At 36.6% G+C, this 19237-nt stretch overlaps 1 protein-coding gene across 1 annotated transcript in view; it reads left to right on the forward strand.

Moving 5' to 3' along the window:
* Positions 1-19237, forward strand: part of MAN1A1 (mannosidase alpha class 1A member 1) — a gene marked incomplete at its 5' end in the record, with an annotated part of 138017 nt that overhangs the window by 38534 nt on the left and 80246 nt on the right. The window contains 2 exons of the mRNA XM_082302616.1: positions 7128-7243; positions 17632-17712. Coding sequence (XP_082158742.1) covers positions 7128-7243; positions 17632-17712 — 197 coding nt within the window. The remainder of the gene's footprint in view (positions 1-7127; positions 7244-17631; positions 17713-19237) is intronic.

Consider the following 19237-nt stretch of genomic DNA (forward strand, 5'->3'; position numbering starts at 1 on the left):
TCCATCATAACTATCTCCAATTTGCCAAGATTATCTTTTCTTCTTGCTACCAGGCCTCAATTTTTCGAAAATGCAAGTTTCGGTTTGTCTTAGTATCAGTAAAATATAGCACATTTCATTAGGCACTGTTTGATTTTAAACACTTCTCCTCCCTTGAATTAATTGCTGCACTTAGGTTGCTTTGCATATATTGGCAGTGGCAGTTATGGGATAAAGACTTTTAGTATCTCACTGTGAGGAACAGCAGATTCCAGTGCTGTGGGATGCTTTATATTGTATAAGTTACAGTATAGCTCTCCTGACATGGAAGGGGAGGGTGGTTTTCAAATGATACTGCTTTTAAGCTTATTTTTGAAAGTATAAATGCATGGCTCCTTTCTATCTCCATTTTGTAGGTAGATTATAATGACTGTTGTGTCTTGAAGGCAAGTCATAACTGTCATGATGTGTTTCTCAGAAGTACAAAAATAAGATGGCTTTTAAGAGGTGTAATTACACATAGATGTGGCTTAGGAAATATTATCATGAAATACTAACACTATACCTAGGCTAGGGGAAGAGGAAAGTGGCCAGTGGCGTGTTGATGGGAGAAAGGATAGGGACAACTGGTGTTTCTAATTTTGGAGGAAGGAAAAGAACCCTGCTTTAGCACCTTGTACAGATTAACAGTAGTAGAGCTATTCTGTAGCTGAGGACTTCTTGTTGAACTTGGAAATAACTTTTTTTTTGGTCCTAAATTCAGGCTGTGAAAACAAATTGTGAAGTCAGGGAGCTGCCTTGATCTTGCTGGCATTCTGCGGGCCATGTGTGTGGAAGAGTGTAATAAGTTGAGAAAGTCTTTAGACTGGCAGACTGTAGATATGTTCGTGTTATGAGCAGAAGTTGCTTTCTCTCACATGTGCACACTAATAATAATATACTTTTAGAGAAACACTGAAACATACGGGAACTGAAACATTTCTCCTTGAAGCCAGTGCCACATATGTACCTCTGACCATTGGCAATGTCTTTTCAGCACATCCATGCTATGTTTTTGTTTCCTTTGTATTTGCCATGTTAGGTTTGACCATGTTGTAGCAACTATTTGAAAAGACAGAAATATTCTTTTTAGTTTAATTCCATGAAGTGTACAACTGTTCTAGATTAATCAAATAAATTGGAATAGCTCAGCATCTGTTTGAACCATGTCTGTCCATTAGAAAAACAGGGCATATCTCCTGGTATGACTTGTTCCATGAGTACTGGTTCTTTGACTATTCCTAGTAGAAAGTAGGCCCTGAGTAAGTGCTGTTAGTTTTTAATACTTTAACCTTTATGTTTCAGGTTACTGTTAACAATGTTTGCTGAAGCAGAGATTTATTAATCTACCTTCCTATTGTGAACGTGGCAAAATCACAATTTTGCCATTTTTTTATCATAGCACTCCACCACCAATCCCTCAACCCAGGAGCTATTCCTCTCTAAGCCTTCTGAACTAATTTAAAAACTAATGAGTGTTGCTGCACTAGCAGAGAACTCTTTCTAGAAGTGTTTTCTGCATTTAAGTGACTGTCACTAAAGGGCTTTTTTAATTATCTGAAACCGTGTTTCATGTGCAGTATTGCCAGTTTGATATTGTAACTTGTGAGCATAGTATAATTAATCTCTGCAAGTGAAAAAGGACCTTTTCTGGAGGCGAAAAGGGAGGCATTTAATAAATATTCACAATCTGCAAACCCCGAAGTACTATAATTTAGTAAGATCCTGCTCCTCCCACTTTAAACTGGTTTTTGTCATTTCTTTTATGGAGTGTTGAGGTGTATGAATATTTTTAAAGCCTGCCAAAATTTATATTCAAAACCGTGTTGGCAGTGTATAGCAATCTGTATTTTTAAACTCTAAGTTTATTAATATAGCCTAGACAACTAATTGTGCATGTATTTAAACAATATATTAATTCAAATTGAGAGGATTCAAAATCTTGCCCCCACCCCAGTTTGTCTTCACTCTTCCTGCTGTATTCCTTAAAATTTTGTATTTTGGAATGTGGTTTTAATTTTGGAAGTAAGCCTGACATCTGTCTCAACTAAATTAACTTGTGTAAAGAATGACATAACAGATATGTGGATGAATGACTCAACACAGCATTTGTGAGAGGTCACGTTGCACAACAAAGACAAGTCTATTGTCTTTTCAGATTTCCAAACAACATTTTTCAGGCTTATTACTGGCCTCTCACAGGAATCCGTTTCTGCTGAGGCCACACTCTCAAATTACTCATCCCAATGCTGAAAAATCAAATTACCAGAGTGAAGTTTGGCAGTCCAAATAAGTTACTTGGGGGGGGGGGGGGGTAGCTTTGACAATGGCAAACTGCACACAGTTCCACAAACCCAGAAGGATTCCCCAAAAGGCAATAATTGCACTTAGAAATAGCAAATGTTCCTAATTTAAACTAGCACTTGGTGAAATGGGACATAAAATTCTGAGTTAATACAGAACGGGCAGACTTGAGCTCATAGTGAGTAGTAAAGGTTGGCAACTTCCCAGAAAAATATATGGAGGTCCATAAAAAGTGGCATGGATGGGATGCACAAGGATTTATTGTTCCTTGTGGGGAGTGATATCCTTTGTAAGGAGGGGGTGGAGATAGCAAATTACTAGGCAGCATGTTCAAACAAAAGAAGGTGGTTCATAACAAAACATGTAGCTGAGCTGCACGGGTGCCAGAAGTGTGGTGGATGCCAAAGGCTTCCACAGGAAGCACAGAGATAAGAAATGAAGGAAAAATTATTTGAGCTTTATCAAATTAAAAGACACCAGTGCTGGCTGTAAAATGCACAGATGTATAAAATACTGGAGATTTAGAAGAACATTCTAGAAATATCACTATATTGTTTCATGTTACACATACAAAAAGCTAGATTTGTTAAAAATTGAATTAATTTTTCTTTCCCCACTCTTAGCACAGGTGCTAATAGTCACTGAAATTAAAAGTGTTAATATTGCTGAGGGTTTGCCAGTACTTGAGTCAAGAGTTTCATGTTTTGGCATAGCACACTTTAATAATTAATCACTCTTGACGCTTTAAATTGCTAATGATATTGGATAGGAACCTTTTCAGTGAACTTTAAATAAAGAAAAACACTGTTCTAAGACATGAGTCAGCTTTTGAAGCAATGCTCCAAGAAACCTACAGCTCAAATCAAAATGTTACTTTAGTCAAACCTATATGTATTCTCGAATGCCAAGCTTGGTATACAAGGGATGGGGGGAAATTGTAAAAACTATAAAGTGCACCAACAAGCATTGATTCTGAAGTATCCTATTTTGGACTCTTCTGGCCAGCATATAAGCCATGTCTAAAAGCCTGGGCTAGACAAGTGAGGACTTATTTTGGCACACACTGCAAAGGGTTTGGCCGTAAGCCAGTTGTGGTTCTTAAACCATATGGCCACATAAGCTCAGTCACAGAGCTGTGCTAATAAGGTTGTCATTCACATCCACAGCAGTTCTCCCTGCAGTGGCATCCTGGAAACTCATACAAAGTTATTCATCCTCTGATCACTCTTCTCATTCTGCTCTTGCTGCCCAGCCCCGAGATGCTACTCCATTCTCTAATGTAATCTCTTTTCCTTTTATTTGTGTGCACATCCATTGGCATTGTTAGATATTAAAAAGCATGCAGTTTAAATGGGCCAACTGTGCATTACACAGAGGAGATACAGGCTGCCTGTACTTTATATCATACTATTCTGAAATGATGGGTAATAAGCCATTGTGGTTAATAGTCCACAAATCTTATTAGCAGTATGTTCTTTTTTGTTTTCTTCCAGATCATTGCTTAAGATTTTAAGTGTTGAACTGGAAAGGAAGCTCTGTAGATGTAGATAGTCTACTGGAAATTTCATGTTGACTGATTTCTTTTGCATTCTTTTCACTTAATAGTAGGCTATTTTATGTGTTCTCTATTAATCCCGTGGAGTAAATGATGCCGTTAGTAAAGACAAGAGAGAAAAGTAAAGGGTTAACAACAGAAGTAAAATGGAGCATAGATTAGTACTTGCTCTGGAGGTTTTGGTAGAGACTAATAATTCTTCATTTTGGTAGGCTTGTACATCTGCTTATCTCTTTTATCATCAAAATTACTCCCTTTGAGCTTATGATTTATAATTTCAAGTTAATTTTCTCTTGAGTATATATATATATATATATATTTTTTTTTTAATTATCTGCAAAATATATCTATATTTACCTGAGGTGTATGAATTTGCTCCAAGTATTTTTTGTGATGTCTTCCTCCTGCCTAGGGCAACTATGAAACTCTACCATGGTGACTGCAACTTTTCTGGCACTCTTTGTAACACAGTGCTCACTGTTAGTCAGATTTATAGCAGTACTGTAGGTGTATAAGAAAACAGTTCTCTTGTCCAAATATTCTGTGTCATGAGTGTGTACTGTAATTGCCTGGCAATCGTCTTTGCTTCTTGTAGACCATGACTACTGTGTAATTCCTTGGGAATGTCATGTAGGAATGAACAAGAATGATAACTGTATTTAATAATTTATGTGCTGTGCTTTGAGAAGCATAGCTTATATAGGCTTGTGAAATGTTTGGTCTTATCCCATAATAAGAAATGTTCTTTTAATTTCTTTGCCTTCCTTCCCCCCCCACCACTGTCTGACTGGTTATTAATGAACTGTTCAGTGTCACAATTTCCATACTACTCTCAAGTTTAAGTTATCCTGTTGGCTGACTTAGTGTAAACTGCAGTTGTTCACAAGTTGTTGTTCTGACCTCTAAACTGAGTCTTTCTCTGTTCTTTTGTCTTTTTTTCAAGAACTTTGAAGTACAGGTGTTTGAGACAAACTTGACTAATTGTCACATTAATTGTTTTATTCTGTTTTCTGGAGCCTTCAGAATAATAGCAAAAGTTATTTCAAATAAATTAAGATCTACTTGAGATTCTAGCATTTTCTTCTGTCTGTCTATAAGGAGAAGTCTGTGCTTTAAGCAGACCCCGTAGGCCAGACTCAGGAAAAAAAATCATAGTACGTGACTCGAAGGGTGATTCCTCAATAAGGTTTCTCTGTATTTTCTCCATTTTCTTCTGACTTAGTAGTGAGTTGCAGCTCAAGTACTAATCCTTAAAATTGAAAGCTCAACTGTTTAGTGGTGGTGTTAGTTGTATTACAAGAGGATTATCACAAAGAATGTCTTTGCATGGTGAGCCTATCACAATCCACTGAAGCAAATCAGGTCATAGATGATTTTTCTGTAAGTAGAGCTCAGTTGTAAAGGTTCACTAGGAACTGCTTTTTGTTGTATGGAGTTACCAGACATCTCCAGAGCTTTTGCAATAGTGTTCTTGAGCAGATGTCCTCCAGCAGTTTTCCACTCTCCCTTTCTCATAAACTCAGGAAAAATGTAAGTCGCTTAGCCAAGTTTAAAGGAATACTTTTCCTTTAATATTAGAGAAAGGCAGCCAAGTTCCAAATAAGCTCTGGGAGGATATGATGTTGTTTTTACCAAAGTATGCTGCAGTTTTATTAGCGGAATATCTGGGGGAAAATTTAGAGATTACTTCCTTCAGAGTAGGAAAGTGACATTCCAAAAATGGGTGGTATAAGCAACTGCTAAAATGGAGAAAGCATCTGATTCTGTAAAATGTACTAAGTAATTGTTGTAATAACCTAAAATATTATTTTGTTTAAGATGATGGAAATGGAAAATTATTTTCTACTTGGAAGCTTAATTTAAGACAGTGGTGTCAATCCTGCTATGTAGAGCTCTCCAATCACCTCTGTGTTTCATGTGGAAGCGGAAACCCATGATGGCAGTGAACACAAAAATTGACTGATACAGTAGATTTCTTTCTTAAATATGAAAAATTGAGTTCTGATATTTGATAACTTTATAAAATAAAATTTACTTTTTGTCAGGTATTTCAGAGACAAGATGATAAGTTCTTTAATTAATTGTAGCTACTATCTTGTTATTCCCCTGGTGCAATCAATTCCTGAGTGAGTAGTCAGCTATTCACCTGACTCATTAGCCCTTCTGAGGGAGACAGGGATTGGATTGAATGACTTTCTCTGTTGATTGCAACCTAAATTATTTTGTAATTCTAAATGTTTACTTCTGTATCAGAGTCTTCTCTAAAATATAACAGTGTTTTTCCATTCATTATGAAAACTGTGGGAGCCGAGTTTGGAAACATAAATTTTAGTAGCGTGGTCAAAATTGAATTTTTGACATTATTCAGTAAATAGGAATTGAAACTTTTCCTAGACAAAAGTGGTGTTTTGAAAAGGTCAAGGTAAATTTGAAGTAAGCATGGGAAAGTATTTTGAGTGACTGTGTTTTCTTGAACTCCACCCTCCACATTAACCTTTCAGTACAGAGTGATGAACATTTAATCCATTCAAAAGCGAACATACTGATGATATTTCCCCTTGCAGTGTTAGGTCAAGGCTAGCTCTTACTTATCTCTATAACAGAGGTAGAAGGGTGCTGCTTCTGCAGACCACCAGAATTTGCTCTAAAAACCAGTGCCTTGCAAGCACCTCCTGAGCTGACAACCCCATGTGTGCAGGTTTGCCTTTGCCTCCCCCAGTCTTGTGCAGGTTACACGGTGGTGCGCAGTATCAGAAAAATTGTTTTCTACAGACTGTACTTCTTAAAGGGCTTTCCTAACTGAAATGGAATCAGTACATACCAGCTTCTCAAAGCTTTATGTATATTATTAAGTATAAAAACAAAAAAGCAACTGATGGTTTTCATTCCAAACTGGAAGAAACAGGAATTTCTCAGTTACTGAGATTTACTGCGTTTTATGTCATTTTACAGTGAACTGTTTTATCAGTGGTTTAAAATGCAAAATTATGGCTGAAAATACAGTGCATCAGAACAGCTCTTCAAAAGTTCATTACTGGAAGAAATACTTAAATGTTATGATGCTGGGTTGTGGCATGGGAATCAAAGTAAAGGCTGTGAATTACTAGTTACCACTTGAATGCTTATGCACCCAGTTTTTAATTGGATTAATTGTAATTGGATTTTGAAATTAAAATTAATTTAAATTAATTAGATCTAATGGAAAAGTCTTCTGTTGGAAAGTAAATCACTGGCTCTTCATGTATTTCAGGTAACATACAAGGAGCAACAATCGTGGATGCCCTTGATACTCTCTACATCATGGAAATGAAAGAGGAGTTCAAAGAAGCCAAGGAGTGGGTTGAAAAAAACTTGGATTTCAATGTGGTAAGGAGTGTTGCTGATTAACATTTAATGCTCTGTTTAGTCTCCAGGGGCCAACTGAGGACTGGGTTCTAGTATTACAAGCATGATGCAAGGCTAAAGAATTTAGATCATTGATAGATAAAACAAGGCAGGAAGCTGGAAAGGAGGAAATTTACTGCTCTGCTTATATGCTCTTTTTCAATCAGATTTAGGTAGATGGAAGGCATTAAGCTGGACTGAAGGAAGGGAAAAGGAAGTAGAGTATTTGCCATTATAAAGTAAAAAACAGCCTTTTCAGCTTTTCTGGATAGAAGAACTGGGACCCTTCAAGTATTAACTTTTTCATTATTACATTTCCCCTTTGTGAAATCTTCCACAAGTTTTACTTGTGTTTAGAGAAAGGTACATGCCATACATACTACTTAGGTTCGTTGGCTATTCCAGTAAAGTTGAATATCACGAGTTAGGCTGAACTATAGGCGCAGCTGAATTGCTTTAGTCTTACGGAGCATCAGGTCACATCATTCTCAAGTGCATGCACAAATCACCCTATTAAGTGGCAAATATGCAGTTGGGGGAAAAGTTCATTACTGAAGCTTTTATTCTGGAAAGGCCCTGAACTGGCAGGAACCTCTTCAATTAAATTGAGAAGTCCTGGGTTTGGTCTTTTTTTCTTTTTTTTTTTCTTTTTGTTTTTGGGCCAGAGGATTGATTGTTGGGTATGGAGAGCTGATGAAGCACCTCTGAACAGTGTAGTAAAGTAGGCACAGTACACTGAGCACTTAAAAGCTCTTGTAGTTGACATGCTTAATGTTAGAAACACTTTCTGAAAACAAAGTACTCTTTCTAATAAGTTATGCAAAAGTCACGTTTAATTAGGTTCTCTTCCATGCTTGAGAATTAATTATCCTTTCAAGAAGGAGTTAATGAGTGGATATTACATAGTTTATATAAGCAGTAATTTAGTATGCATTTATATTTACATTTACAATGTAAATAGAGCATATTAAACAGTGCTTCTGCATAGTGTCAGAAGCCTGAATGAATACTAACTTTATTTTGTGCATAAGGATTTTTTTTCCTAAAGGTGTTTTCATAATACTAAATTCCTGTCTTATTAGCTTGGTATTATCAAGATGTTTGAAAAACAAGGATAAAACCACAGAAAATAACCCGCTCCACTTAAAAGGATGATCTGAGCTCTACTTGGAGGAGTGTTGTAAAGTATTGTAGAGTGATTTACATTATTAACACGAAAATCTTTGGGTTTACATAAATCTTGCTATATCTGATACTGGAAACTTATACATGGTATTGCCTACATTTCCTCTTTTTAATGCACCTATTTTTTTCTCACTAATGCTTATAAGCTAAGAAAATGTCAGAAATTTTGTATTCCATCAGTTGATCAATGCAGCAGTCGATCAGATTTACCAAAGCTAGTTTACAGATAACGCTGACCTGTGGCAGTAACAGTATATTGTTACTGATATTTCTGTAAATAGCAGCCTGGAGTTCAACACCTCACAAAATTATTTTCATGATACTTCATAATCATATGTAATTGAATTTTACATTGGCATCAGCAGCAGGTAGATGGATTTTCCCAAACTGGAACAAAGAAATTAAAATAAATAACTGCAACACCAAATTTAATAATGAATGTCCATTTGTTTAATGGCAGGATTGTTGAAAGCTAGTCAACTTGCACTTTTGTTTAGTTTTCCACTTTAAGTATAGGTTTTACATTCAAATGCTGTTTTGTATTTGTATTACAGTTTAAAGAACAGCAGTTCTCTTTTGTGTTTAAGCGTTTATCATGTAGCAGGCTTTACATGATGTTTTCTGCAATAATGTTATGTTTATGTACACTATTACTTGCTCCTCTTTCAGAAACCTTTGTCCCATGAAAGTGATTTATTAAGAATAACTGACACACTGACATATCCTTAAGAGTTATTTCTTATGAGTAGTATAAACTTGTGTTTGATGTTTCTGGTCATTTCCTGGGCAGCAACTGCCTAATCAGCATATTTGGCCTTTATTTGCACAAATAGAATTAGTTTTTCTCTCCATTTATTCTTAGAACAATGTCTCTCAAATTTTCAATTTTCTTTAAGATGTTCTTTACAAAAATAGCTGTGACTGTATTCTGTAGCAGAATCTTTTCTCCTTATGTTCTATGTCAGTGCAGCTAGGTATAGGAAAATTTTACAAACTCTAGAAGATACTCATCAAACTATTTGGCCAGCACTCACACCATTCTCAACACCTGATCATAAAAGGTTCCTAATGTCACTTCGTAAAGTAGGCACTAGTTCATCCACATGAAAGGATTTATGGAGTAAAGATGACTTAATGGGAAATGGCAGCATCTCTTCATGCAGTCCCACAGTTCAATGAATTAGATGTCAGGGTTGCTCTTCTTTACTTTTCCAAAGATAGATTTTGATTTTGAAGGAAAATTCTAGTTAAGTCAGCAGCACCTTTCTTGGCAAACTTGTGCATTTTAGCAAGCTTGTCAGTGGATATGTTTAGATGCTTCCCCTTTTAGAGTATAACACAGGCTGTGTTCATTACAGCTGTAGCTGGTAGCCCTGTGATTTTATAACTGAGATATCCACGTTGCAATGCTGACATTTTTTGCATTTGAAACCTTGCTGAAGTTTCAGCTAAACTGAGCCATTCCTTCAGGAATTAAGTTGCATTTTCTGATTCTGTCAATATTTTAAGAGATGTAGACTTACTTGTACCTTTGGAAAGAGTTGGCATTTGCAGTGGCTAAATCCATGGTCTTTGCACCATGGATATGTGCTCTGTACTCTGTTAAGTCACTTCATCTCTCTTCATGCTCTTCTAATTAATATAGCCGAGTCTTTGGTCTGACCTCCCCACACATGCTGCTGCCCACACGCCCCTTCACAGTGCACAATCCACGGCTGCAACAGCTGGGCTGGGCTGTGTATCAGCAGGTTACAAGGGAGGAAAAGAGAACCAGTCTTTCATGGGATCTTTAGGGAGCTTGGCTGTTTCCTAGCTCCAACTATGCATTGCTGCCTGCTTCTCTGCTCTTATTTTTTATTATTTGTTTCAGGAGCTGCACGCACACAGAGAGCTTTCTAAAAGAGTTTCTGTACCATCACCCCACTTCTGCTTCACACTAGGGAGGAAAAAGCTATCAGTCTCTGCAGTGCAAGAGCCAAATCACACTGAATACATGCTTGGGAAGAGAGAGGGGAAATGTGATCTTAATGAGGCAAATGAAGGGATCAGGTATAGGGGAGTAGTGGTGCAGGAGCTGAGCCACATAGCTCAGCAGTGAAAGTTTGGGAGTTGTTAAGTATTGGAATTGATGGCGCTTTGCTTCTCTGCCCAGACACACCCCAGTATGTTTAGGATGAATGACCAAGTGATCCATCCCCCTCTTCTTCAGCCCGGCTAAGCTCCTTCCCTGCAAAAGGGCAGTCTTGCTGCTATTGCCTACTGGGAGCATTCTTTGGCCTTCATGGTGTCCTAAGGCATATCTGGACATTGACTGGAACAACAGCTCACACCAAGACCAGAAGGTGCTAACAGTCAAATTGTACATTGAACAGGGCTTGAGTTCATACCCTGACCCACTGATCGGCTGTCTGATGTAAGTGTAGCCAGACAGGATCAGAATGGGAATGAGATATGGAGCAGAAAGCCACGCACTTGTTGGGTTAAGAGGGAAACTGGGAAAGTATGAAGAGCATGTCATTATTTGCTCCTGAAGACAGGTACTGAGTTGAGGAACTGCATAAAGAGAAGGGAATGAGTAAGAAGGTGAGCGTACCTGCGGTCTTGTGTCCTACCAATGCTCTTAAGCAAAGCTGTTTCAGAGGTCAGTCAGTCACTGTATCTGATTTTATAAGCCAGTTTGGAAGCTTGAAGGCTAACTTACCAGTTCTGATTTTCATCTTTGTGCTTAGCTCACCAAATCTGAGTATCCTTTAAAGATGTTTTGTCAGTAGCTTCATGCAATGTAGAAGTTTTGTGAGTGATACTTCTACTATTTGGGAAGAGAACTGGAAAAAGCAGAGAAACTTGAAGTTATGTTTTTTCTCTGCTATCATGCATAGACTAACATACCCCCTTCCCAGGATCCCAGTGTAGCAAATATTATTTGCAGCGGTAATTAATAAGGCTTCCAGCATTTATCATTGGCTCAGCTCTGTCTGTGGTGTAGCAGTCAGTAACAGGACAGACTTTCAGACTTCAGTTTGCTTATTTCAAACTTCAGCAATTTCAAATCTAACTCCTACGACTCTCAAACTGTAGGAATTATGATTGACTTGTAATTGTATTTAGCGGTCCACAATCTAATGTTCTCACTTGGAACATTATGGTTTTTTGGCTCTTTATTCTTCATGTTTTTCCTCTTCAAGTGAGAAAATCAGAAAGTTTCCTAACACAACCATTTGGAGCAACTTTCCCATTTAAAAAAAAAAAAAAAAAAAAAAAAAAAAAAAAAAAAAAAGTCGTGGGAGGTGTGAGTAAACGTATAATGGGTTGGAGAAAAATCTTAAGAAAGCCAGCAACTGAAAATGGTTCTTTAGTTTGTGGGACTATTTGATTACTAGTTTGCCACATAACTTATTAGTGCACTCTAAATGCCAGACTTCAAAGTGACTTGATTTTGTTTTGATTATGTGTAAGAACCTATTTTGATGGGCTAAAAGGACGTCCTGCAAATTCATTACTAAATGCAGTTCTTTTGCTGCTAGAGTTCATTAATGCCTTCAGTAGCACTTTATTTTTGTGCCTGTTGAAGATCTTGCAGTTTGCCATGTGGGGACTTCAGCAAGGTTAAATAACATGTTATGCAAGAACCAGCCTTTGACACTTGTGATAAAAAGGTTGCTAAGATTGTTTTCCATGTCTTTGGGAACTGAATATTTTAGCAAACTTGTCAGTAAGCTTCATTTGTGGAATATGAATGAAACTTTTTTTCCCCACAATTGCAAGTAATTAAAATCTTGTTTAATTACAACAGTTGAAAGTAAGCTACTGTAGTACTATCCATGGCTCTGTCGTACTTCCTGGGCTGCTTGAAAATGCTAGGATTTGTTGCTGTTCCCAACCTTTGTGCTTCAACAGGGGAACATTATTATTTAATAGTAATAATAATTGCAAGTTCATCTCATTTCACAGGAAATGTGGGCCCTTTGTGTCCACTTTTTAGTGTAGAATTATGTACATTATTCAGCATTGTTCAATATAGGGTCCCTGGTGTCTCCTTATTAAACTGCAGGATATGGGCTGCTTGCCATGGTGTGTGTGCGTGGGGGGAGCCTCTATATTCCTGGTACACAGGAGCAATAGATGGAAATGCAGATGAGGTGACTGAAGTTCTATACACTCTTGATGATACAAGAACAGGAGAACCAAAGGGAAGGAATCTTTGTGATAGAGAAAACTGAAACAAATTATTTGATATGATTTGTGGCATTATTTTTTGTTATCTTTATAAAAACTGAGAGAGTAAGCTCTTTATCAAGTATCAGTTAGGGTGACTTGATTATTGGGAATACATTCATCTGTGTAAAGAGCTCACAGTACTTTCTCCAGTTGAATTTTGAATGGCAGAACATGTTACCAGTGCTACTGGTGAGTGCCAGGTGGAACCTGACACTGGATAAATAAAATAGTGTTGTATTTCAAATGTTATGTTAATCAGCGAGGATAACTTCCCATGGGAAAATACAGATGGAAATTGTTTTGGCCTTTGTCTGTGAATTGTGGAGAGGAAGATTATCAGGAACGAGATGCATTAAGGAAATGATCCAGAAGTACATGAATACTGATTCTTGGGAAGCTGGAGGGGTTCAGTAGGGAAAGGCCTCCAGGAGAACTCAGCTGACTGTAGTTTCTTGTCTGAACAGTGCTTTCAATATTAAATTCAATAACAGCTGTTTGAAGCCGCAGTAGTTTACCAGTTGTAGTCTTAATCCTCTGGTTTATGGGGGAAGTCGAGTGGTGAGATGCAGCTGAGATCAGATTGGCCCTGTCATAGGTTTGTAAATAAAATAGAAATGCAGAGTGATACAGGCTAACTAATATAAGTCTTATATTTATTCTTTATTCTGCCTGCCCCCTCCCTATTCGGTTATATTTGTTGCTTTTTGAAGATGGGTCTTGCTAAGGCATTGTCACTCTCCCTTTCTTTAAAAGGCATTAGGGTAATAGGTTTTCCAGTATATTTGCAATGTCTCTAGCATCTTGAGTGTTTCTGAGCTATGGTTTTAGTTCTGCTTAAAAAGCAATTTTAACATTACTTTGGTGTTATGTGTCTAGCCAGCAATGTAAAGGATGTTGTATGTCTTTGTCAAGATAATTTCATCTTTAGAAGCTAATCAAGGAAACCAGATGAAATTCCTGAAACCTGTCACAGCTTTTCTCTTGCACCACATATTGGATTAATATGTTGCTTTTTGTTTTCTATTTTTTCACAAGTACAGTGAGCAGAAGTCACAATTCCTCTGAATCTTGTATAGTACTTGGACTATTCCATTTATGGTTCAAATAGTGAATGATTAATTACTGAATAAATATAAAGTGAAAGACCTAATTACTCACATTCAGCAATTAACATAAAAGCCCTGGAATTAAAACAAAAACATGTTGTTCCCAATACACATAACACTTTTCCAAGTATCTACAGACTTTCAGAATTATTTCTAAAAGGGAGGCCTGCAAATATCAGATCAAACTGATGTTTAGATGTTAGCACAGATGTGTACTAATAAAGGTGTTTCAGATATTCTCATAAACAGTATTTGGGGTACTAACTGGGGTACTATTTCAGGTACTACTGTAAAGATCATAAAATTAGAAATTGTATTTATCCAGGTGTTCAGAGCCATCTTTTACACTTGGTACCTTAAAAAAAGAACATCATAGTTGTTTTGAAATATACACATCCAGTCACTTTGCCTTACAGGATTTCTATTAGATATAATGAAATTAATTCAACCACTTCTCAGACTTGCTATGTAAATGATACAATGCCTATTTGAAGGAGAAGGCTAAATTTGAAATAAAAAATAATTCTCACCTCTACAGATGGTGAAGTAGACATTTTTGGAAGTTCAGATGAAAGTTTTTCTGGTATTTTTTGGTGCTGTTAAATGGATCATAAGGTATTTATGTACAGCTTGATCTGAGAGCAAAATAAAAAAGATTCTGCTTACTTAGGATTTGACTGCTGAGTAGAAATATACAGACTTATTTGTGCAAACTGTATGTGGATGATTTAAAATATGAAAAGAGGGTAATGATCAGGGTGTGGCATCTTCAATATGTCATACACAAATTTTAAAAATCAGAACAGAAAGAAGGGTGAAGTTGGTGTAGCAGAAATCTTCTACTTTTAGGACAAGTTCATTTTTCTTAACAGACTACTTCTTCACACAAACTTCCCATATAGAGATTTTTTTTACATAAAATTATAAAACTTTGTTTTGCCTATTACTGTTATTTGTGTGCTGAGAATAATACTAACCTGGTACAAGTTTAAGAGTAACTATGTATTAGGCATACAGCTTTCAAATCTACCATTAATGAAATGTCTGTCTCGGTGTTTGTCTGCTTCAGTGGCTTGGATTGAGATCTTGGTAAGAGGCAAGGATTTCAAATGAAGGTTAAGAGGTTCAAGTGACCTGTTGGGAAATTGAAAGCATTAGAACAATGGTTGCCTTGAAGAAATGTCCTGAACGATCACCCCTTCAACACATATTCAGTATTACTTTTTAATCCTTGTGGCTCAACAGTAAAACTGTTACTCACATTGCTTCCGAGTAGTCTTCTTGTCTGTAACTGATTTCCAGAAGCAGATGTCAGTGCACACATACTGAGCCTTCCTGAGAGAGCCTCTGCACTTCTTGAAAGATGGCAATGGTTTTGTGAGTTAAGTGGTCATATTAAATCCAGAAAGGCAAAATGTGAGGTTCTGGAGATGAAATATTCAAGTCATATGCCACTCAATTTACTTCGAGCAATTGAAAATCAAAAAGTAATTTAATTCAGTTCTCAAAGGAAACACAAGTGTCTGGGATATCTGATTAACACATTTCCTCACCTGACACCTACCTCTTTATGGCTTCAACATTCCCACATCAAAGAAAAGTACTGGACATGTGCTGAGGCTCAGGAATGAAATGGAAAGAACTTTTGAAGAAGGTTCACATATTCATATTCTCATACTATTCATAGGAGTTTCCTATGAATAGCTAGCTCAATCAAGCTAGGGAAGAGAAGCTGCCCCTTTCACTCACTTAATCATCCTTTCTTCAGTCAGAAACAGATCAGATCAGCCTTTCTTTAGTCAAATCAGTTCTCTACTAGTTGTCTTATATGTTGGATTTTAAGGTAGACTTCTGTATTTAATATACACGTACTGTAGCGTTCCTACACCTGTAGCCTGCTTAGCAGGGAAACAGATACAGCCTCTGGTTAGTTCAGCATTCTAGAGGATTTAAATTTTTTTATATCCATCTCCCCATGTTTAACGTGGATCATGGCATAATAAAAAAGCATGTACAGCAATATTAAAGTTGAGGTAAATACCTGTTTCCATTTGCCTTATTAGCTGCATTCAGTGAGACAATGACTGAACACTTGGGAAGAGAAATACCAGATTCTGAAAAAAAAAAGAAATCTTGGAAACAGAAATTAAGCTGCAGAAATTAAACTTTGTTGTTTCTTTTAGAAAGAATAAGAGGACCAGTGGGGGAGAGCAGTGACAGGGAGAAACTGCAGATTTCTAGAATACTCAAAATAAACTTGAGAAAGTGTTATGTTCTGAATACTGCAAGACATCAAGATAACTTTGCAGTCTTAACCCATGATGCCAATCTGAGTTTTCAAGAGACAGATGTGTGTGATGGCTTTACTTTGTCAGCCCCTTTGAATTGTGCTCACATGTGTTAAAAAACTATACAGGCACACACATATATACTATACGAATTAGATATTGATCAGAGTAATTCTGAGCAAAATAATATCCTCTTTTTTAGAGGGGGAAGTGCCGAATACATGTTAAAGGAGAAAAGTTAAATTCCTCAATGTAAACCAACTAGCACTGTAGCAAGTCTGAGAGTGTGTTTTGAAGCCTGTACCTTTAAAATTTACAAAAAATGCACCAATTCTGCAATGTGTCTAGATACCTTTTCTTAATCAGAGCACTTTGCAAACTGAAAAGCATGAAGTAGTATTTCTAATAAGTAGCCTAGTGCTGGTCTGTTTTTTCTCTAAAGCCAGTTTACTACAATTCAAAATCCATAGAAAACAGGGAGCAACTTCTTCCCTCCTATGTAAACTGACATCTGAATGTTTTAGCTGGAAAAGCACAAAACCTGGCTGAATGAAAAAAGCCTGCAAGTCTTTCAGAAGAAAATCCATCAACTCCACCATGCACTGATTTATATTAAATATAGCTGTAGTGTACTTCAGCAAATATAAAATGAAAAAGTGACTCAGTAGAAGCAAGAGCAACCCAGAACATGTGAAAGTCAAACTCCTTATGTATGTGCCCAAAATTTCGGGACACTGATTGTTACCATTTTTCTGCAGAAATACAAAAATATAAAAGGTAGTATTACATAAAAATGTAAAAATTAAGAAACTTCACTAGATCAGCTTTTTAACTGAATGCCTCGAGTGGACTGAATGCTGTGTGTTGGGGTAAAATTGGAATTGACTTAATAAAGAACAAAACCATGTGAGACTCAGATTCCTCATTTATGCCTGAATTTCAAAAGGCAGGGAAGAACGTACTTCGAGTTTTGGGATAGATACCGCCTGGACCTAGTCTTTATCATTGGTAAAAGATTTATCTGCACCAGCTTGGGATGGGCTGTCACCGTAATAGTGAAAGATTATCTGCTTCCTTGTGAATACACAAAATGATTGCATTTTTATCATGAGCAGAATGAGTAATTAACTTATTCTAATGTTACCTTATTTTTTGCAATAAGCTGCATTTAGACTGAAGTAGAAAACATTTGATAGGACATTCTGATCAATTCTGATCTGTCTGAGATTGTGTGAGGGGAGGTAGTGATTCAAGACCACTTTTGGGGCAAATGCTAAATCATCTGCAAGAAAGTACTTACATATGTATTTATGTGGATTTAGAGAAAGCCCTGTATCCAAAGAGAAGAGATGAAAAGTTGACCAGGGTGAGGATAATGGAGAGGATATTTTATTAAAGTGAGGAAGAGAAAGAAATGCTTTAAATTCTTATGTTGGCCTTCCCAACTTCTTCTGTGCTTTGCTATTTACAGCAGTTGTGCCTTAATACCTGTATGTGTGTGTGTGTGTATATATATAAATAAAAACAAACCAAACAAACCTCTATAGAAATAAATCTATGTTTGTTTCAACAGAATGCTGAAATTTCCGTATTTGAAGTGAACATTCGTTTCGTCGGTGGACTGCTTTCAGCGTACTATCTTTCAGGAGAAGAAGTAAGATATTTCCACATGGTTATTCTGACATATCGTCATCTAGATAAGACATTAAATTTAAGTTTAAGAATTTTATTTATCCTAATTAAACCTGCTTAAAACTTTGAAAATGGCTTGTACAGCGGAGACCAGTCCAATGGGTCTTCTTGCTTCTGTTGCTTTGTATAAGTCCTAAAGCTATTATTTCATTTAAGTGTTAAATGATATTTTGGTTTTTTACCTGAGTTGGAACCACACCCAGTACATGTTACTGGGCTTCATGCTAAAGTTATTATACAATTATAGAGTTCCTCCTGTATGGTAGTGGTAGATTTGGTGCATCAGCTTCCTGCTTCCCAAATGTGTTTCAAGTATATCCTTGAACTCGTTTAAACTCTTGCTTCTGTTTGTCTACCTGAACCTTCAACTCACATGGAAAAGACATGTTAAGAATGAAAAGACAACTGTTAACCTATACTTGTGAATGTCTTTAAAGCATTAATAACTCATTAATCTCTATTACCTGTCATGCTTTCTGTAGAGAACAAAGATGCAGTCTTGTCTTAGATCTTTGTCTAAATGCAATTACTTCTGTAATATTTTTGGAGAAGGCCAAAAGAGTCACAGGTACCATTTTTAGTTACACACATTGTGATATTTTAAAGTTTTAGCTTGGTACTTGAAAAGTCTTTAATCTTACTAGTTTTAATTCTTGTTTCTGTTTCTAGATTATAGTAGTATTTTATTGCAGGATTACACAAGTTTATACTCTTCAACCGTAAATTGAATTTATCATTCCTTAAATCCAAAGCAATTACTGGTGGAAACTCCACAAACTAAGGAAATTAATTTTTTTCATAAATAAATTTCCCAAATACTAGGTAGAGCTCTGTTTTGAACCTGTCAGTTTAAATTACTTAAATTCTATGGCTGTGCATTATGGTTTTTGTTAAAATTTTTCATTATGTTAAAGCTGTCTTAGCAGGTGCTATTGGGTCATGTACCTGACAAAGCAGTTGTAAGGAGACAATGTTCCTCTGACACTTTTATGTCTTAACTAGATTTACCTGCTTATTTCCCATGGTCCTGTGCTAAGTGTAGATGGTATTGAAGAGACATTAATGTCTTAAAATACAGAGGTTTTAGTATTTTAATTGTCTTGTAATTTTGGGGGAGGAAAATGCTATTGGACAACAGTAATGAAAAAAACAGAGAGGTGCTTGGGACCTGGCTTCTTGGTCTTTGCTAAATGTTGGTTTACTTTTATTTCATCTCTTTTCACTGGAGATCTACTTGGCGAACAGGTGTGGAGTTTTTCAGCATAACCTCTTGGTACACTTTAATTAACCAGTTCTGACAGAAGCAGAGGATATTTCTTGGCAGACAGCGAGCTGGTAGATGAATGCTCATGGGCCTTTACATCAAGTGGCAGTTTGTCTGCCAACAAATGCCTGAACCATTTGTCATCAGTGCTGGTGATTTCATATGTATGTTGATGGTTTATGTCCTGTGTCTGTTAATGTGCAGTCTCACTTTCAATCAGTGT

Source organism: Coloeus monedula (assembly GCF_965178545.1).
Source record: "Coloeus monedula genome assembly, chromosome: 2".
Taxonomy (NCBI): Eukaryota; Metazoa; Chordata; class Aves; order Passeriformes; family Corvidae; genus Coloeus; species Coloeus monedula.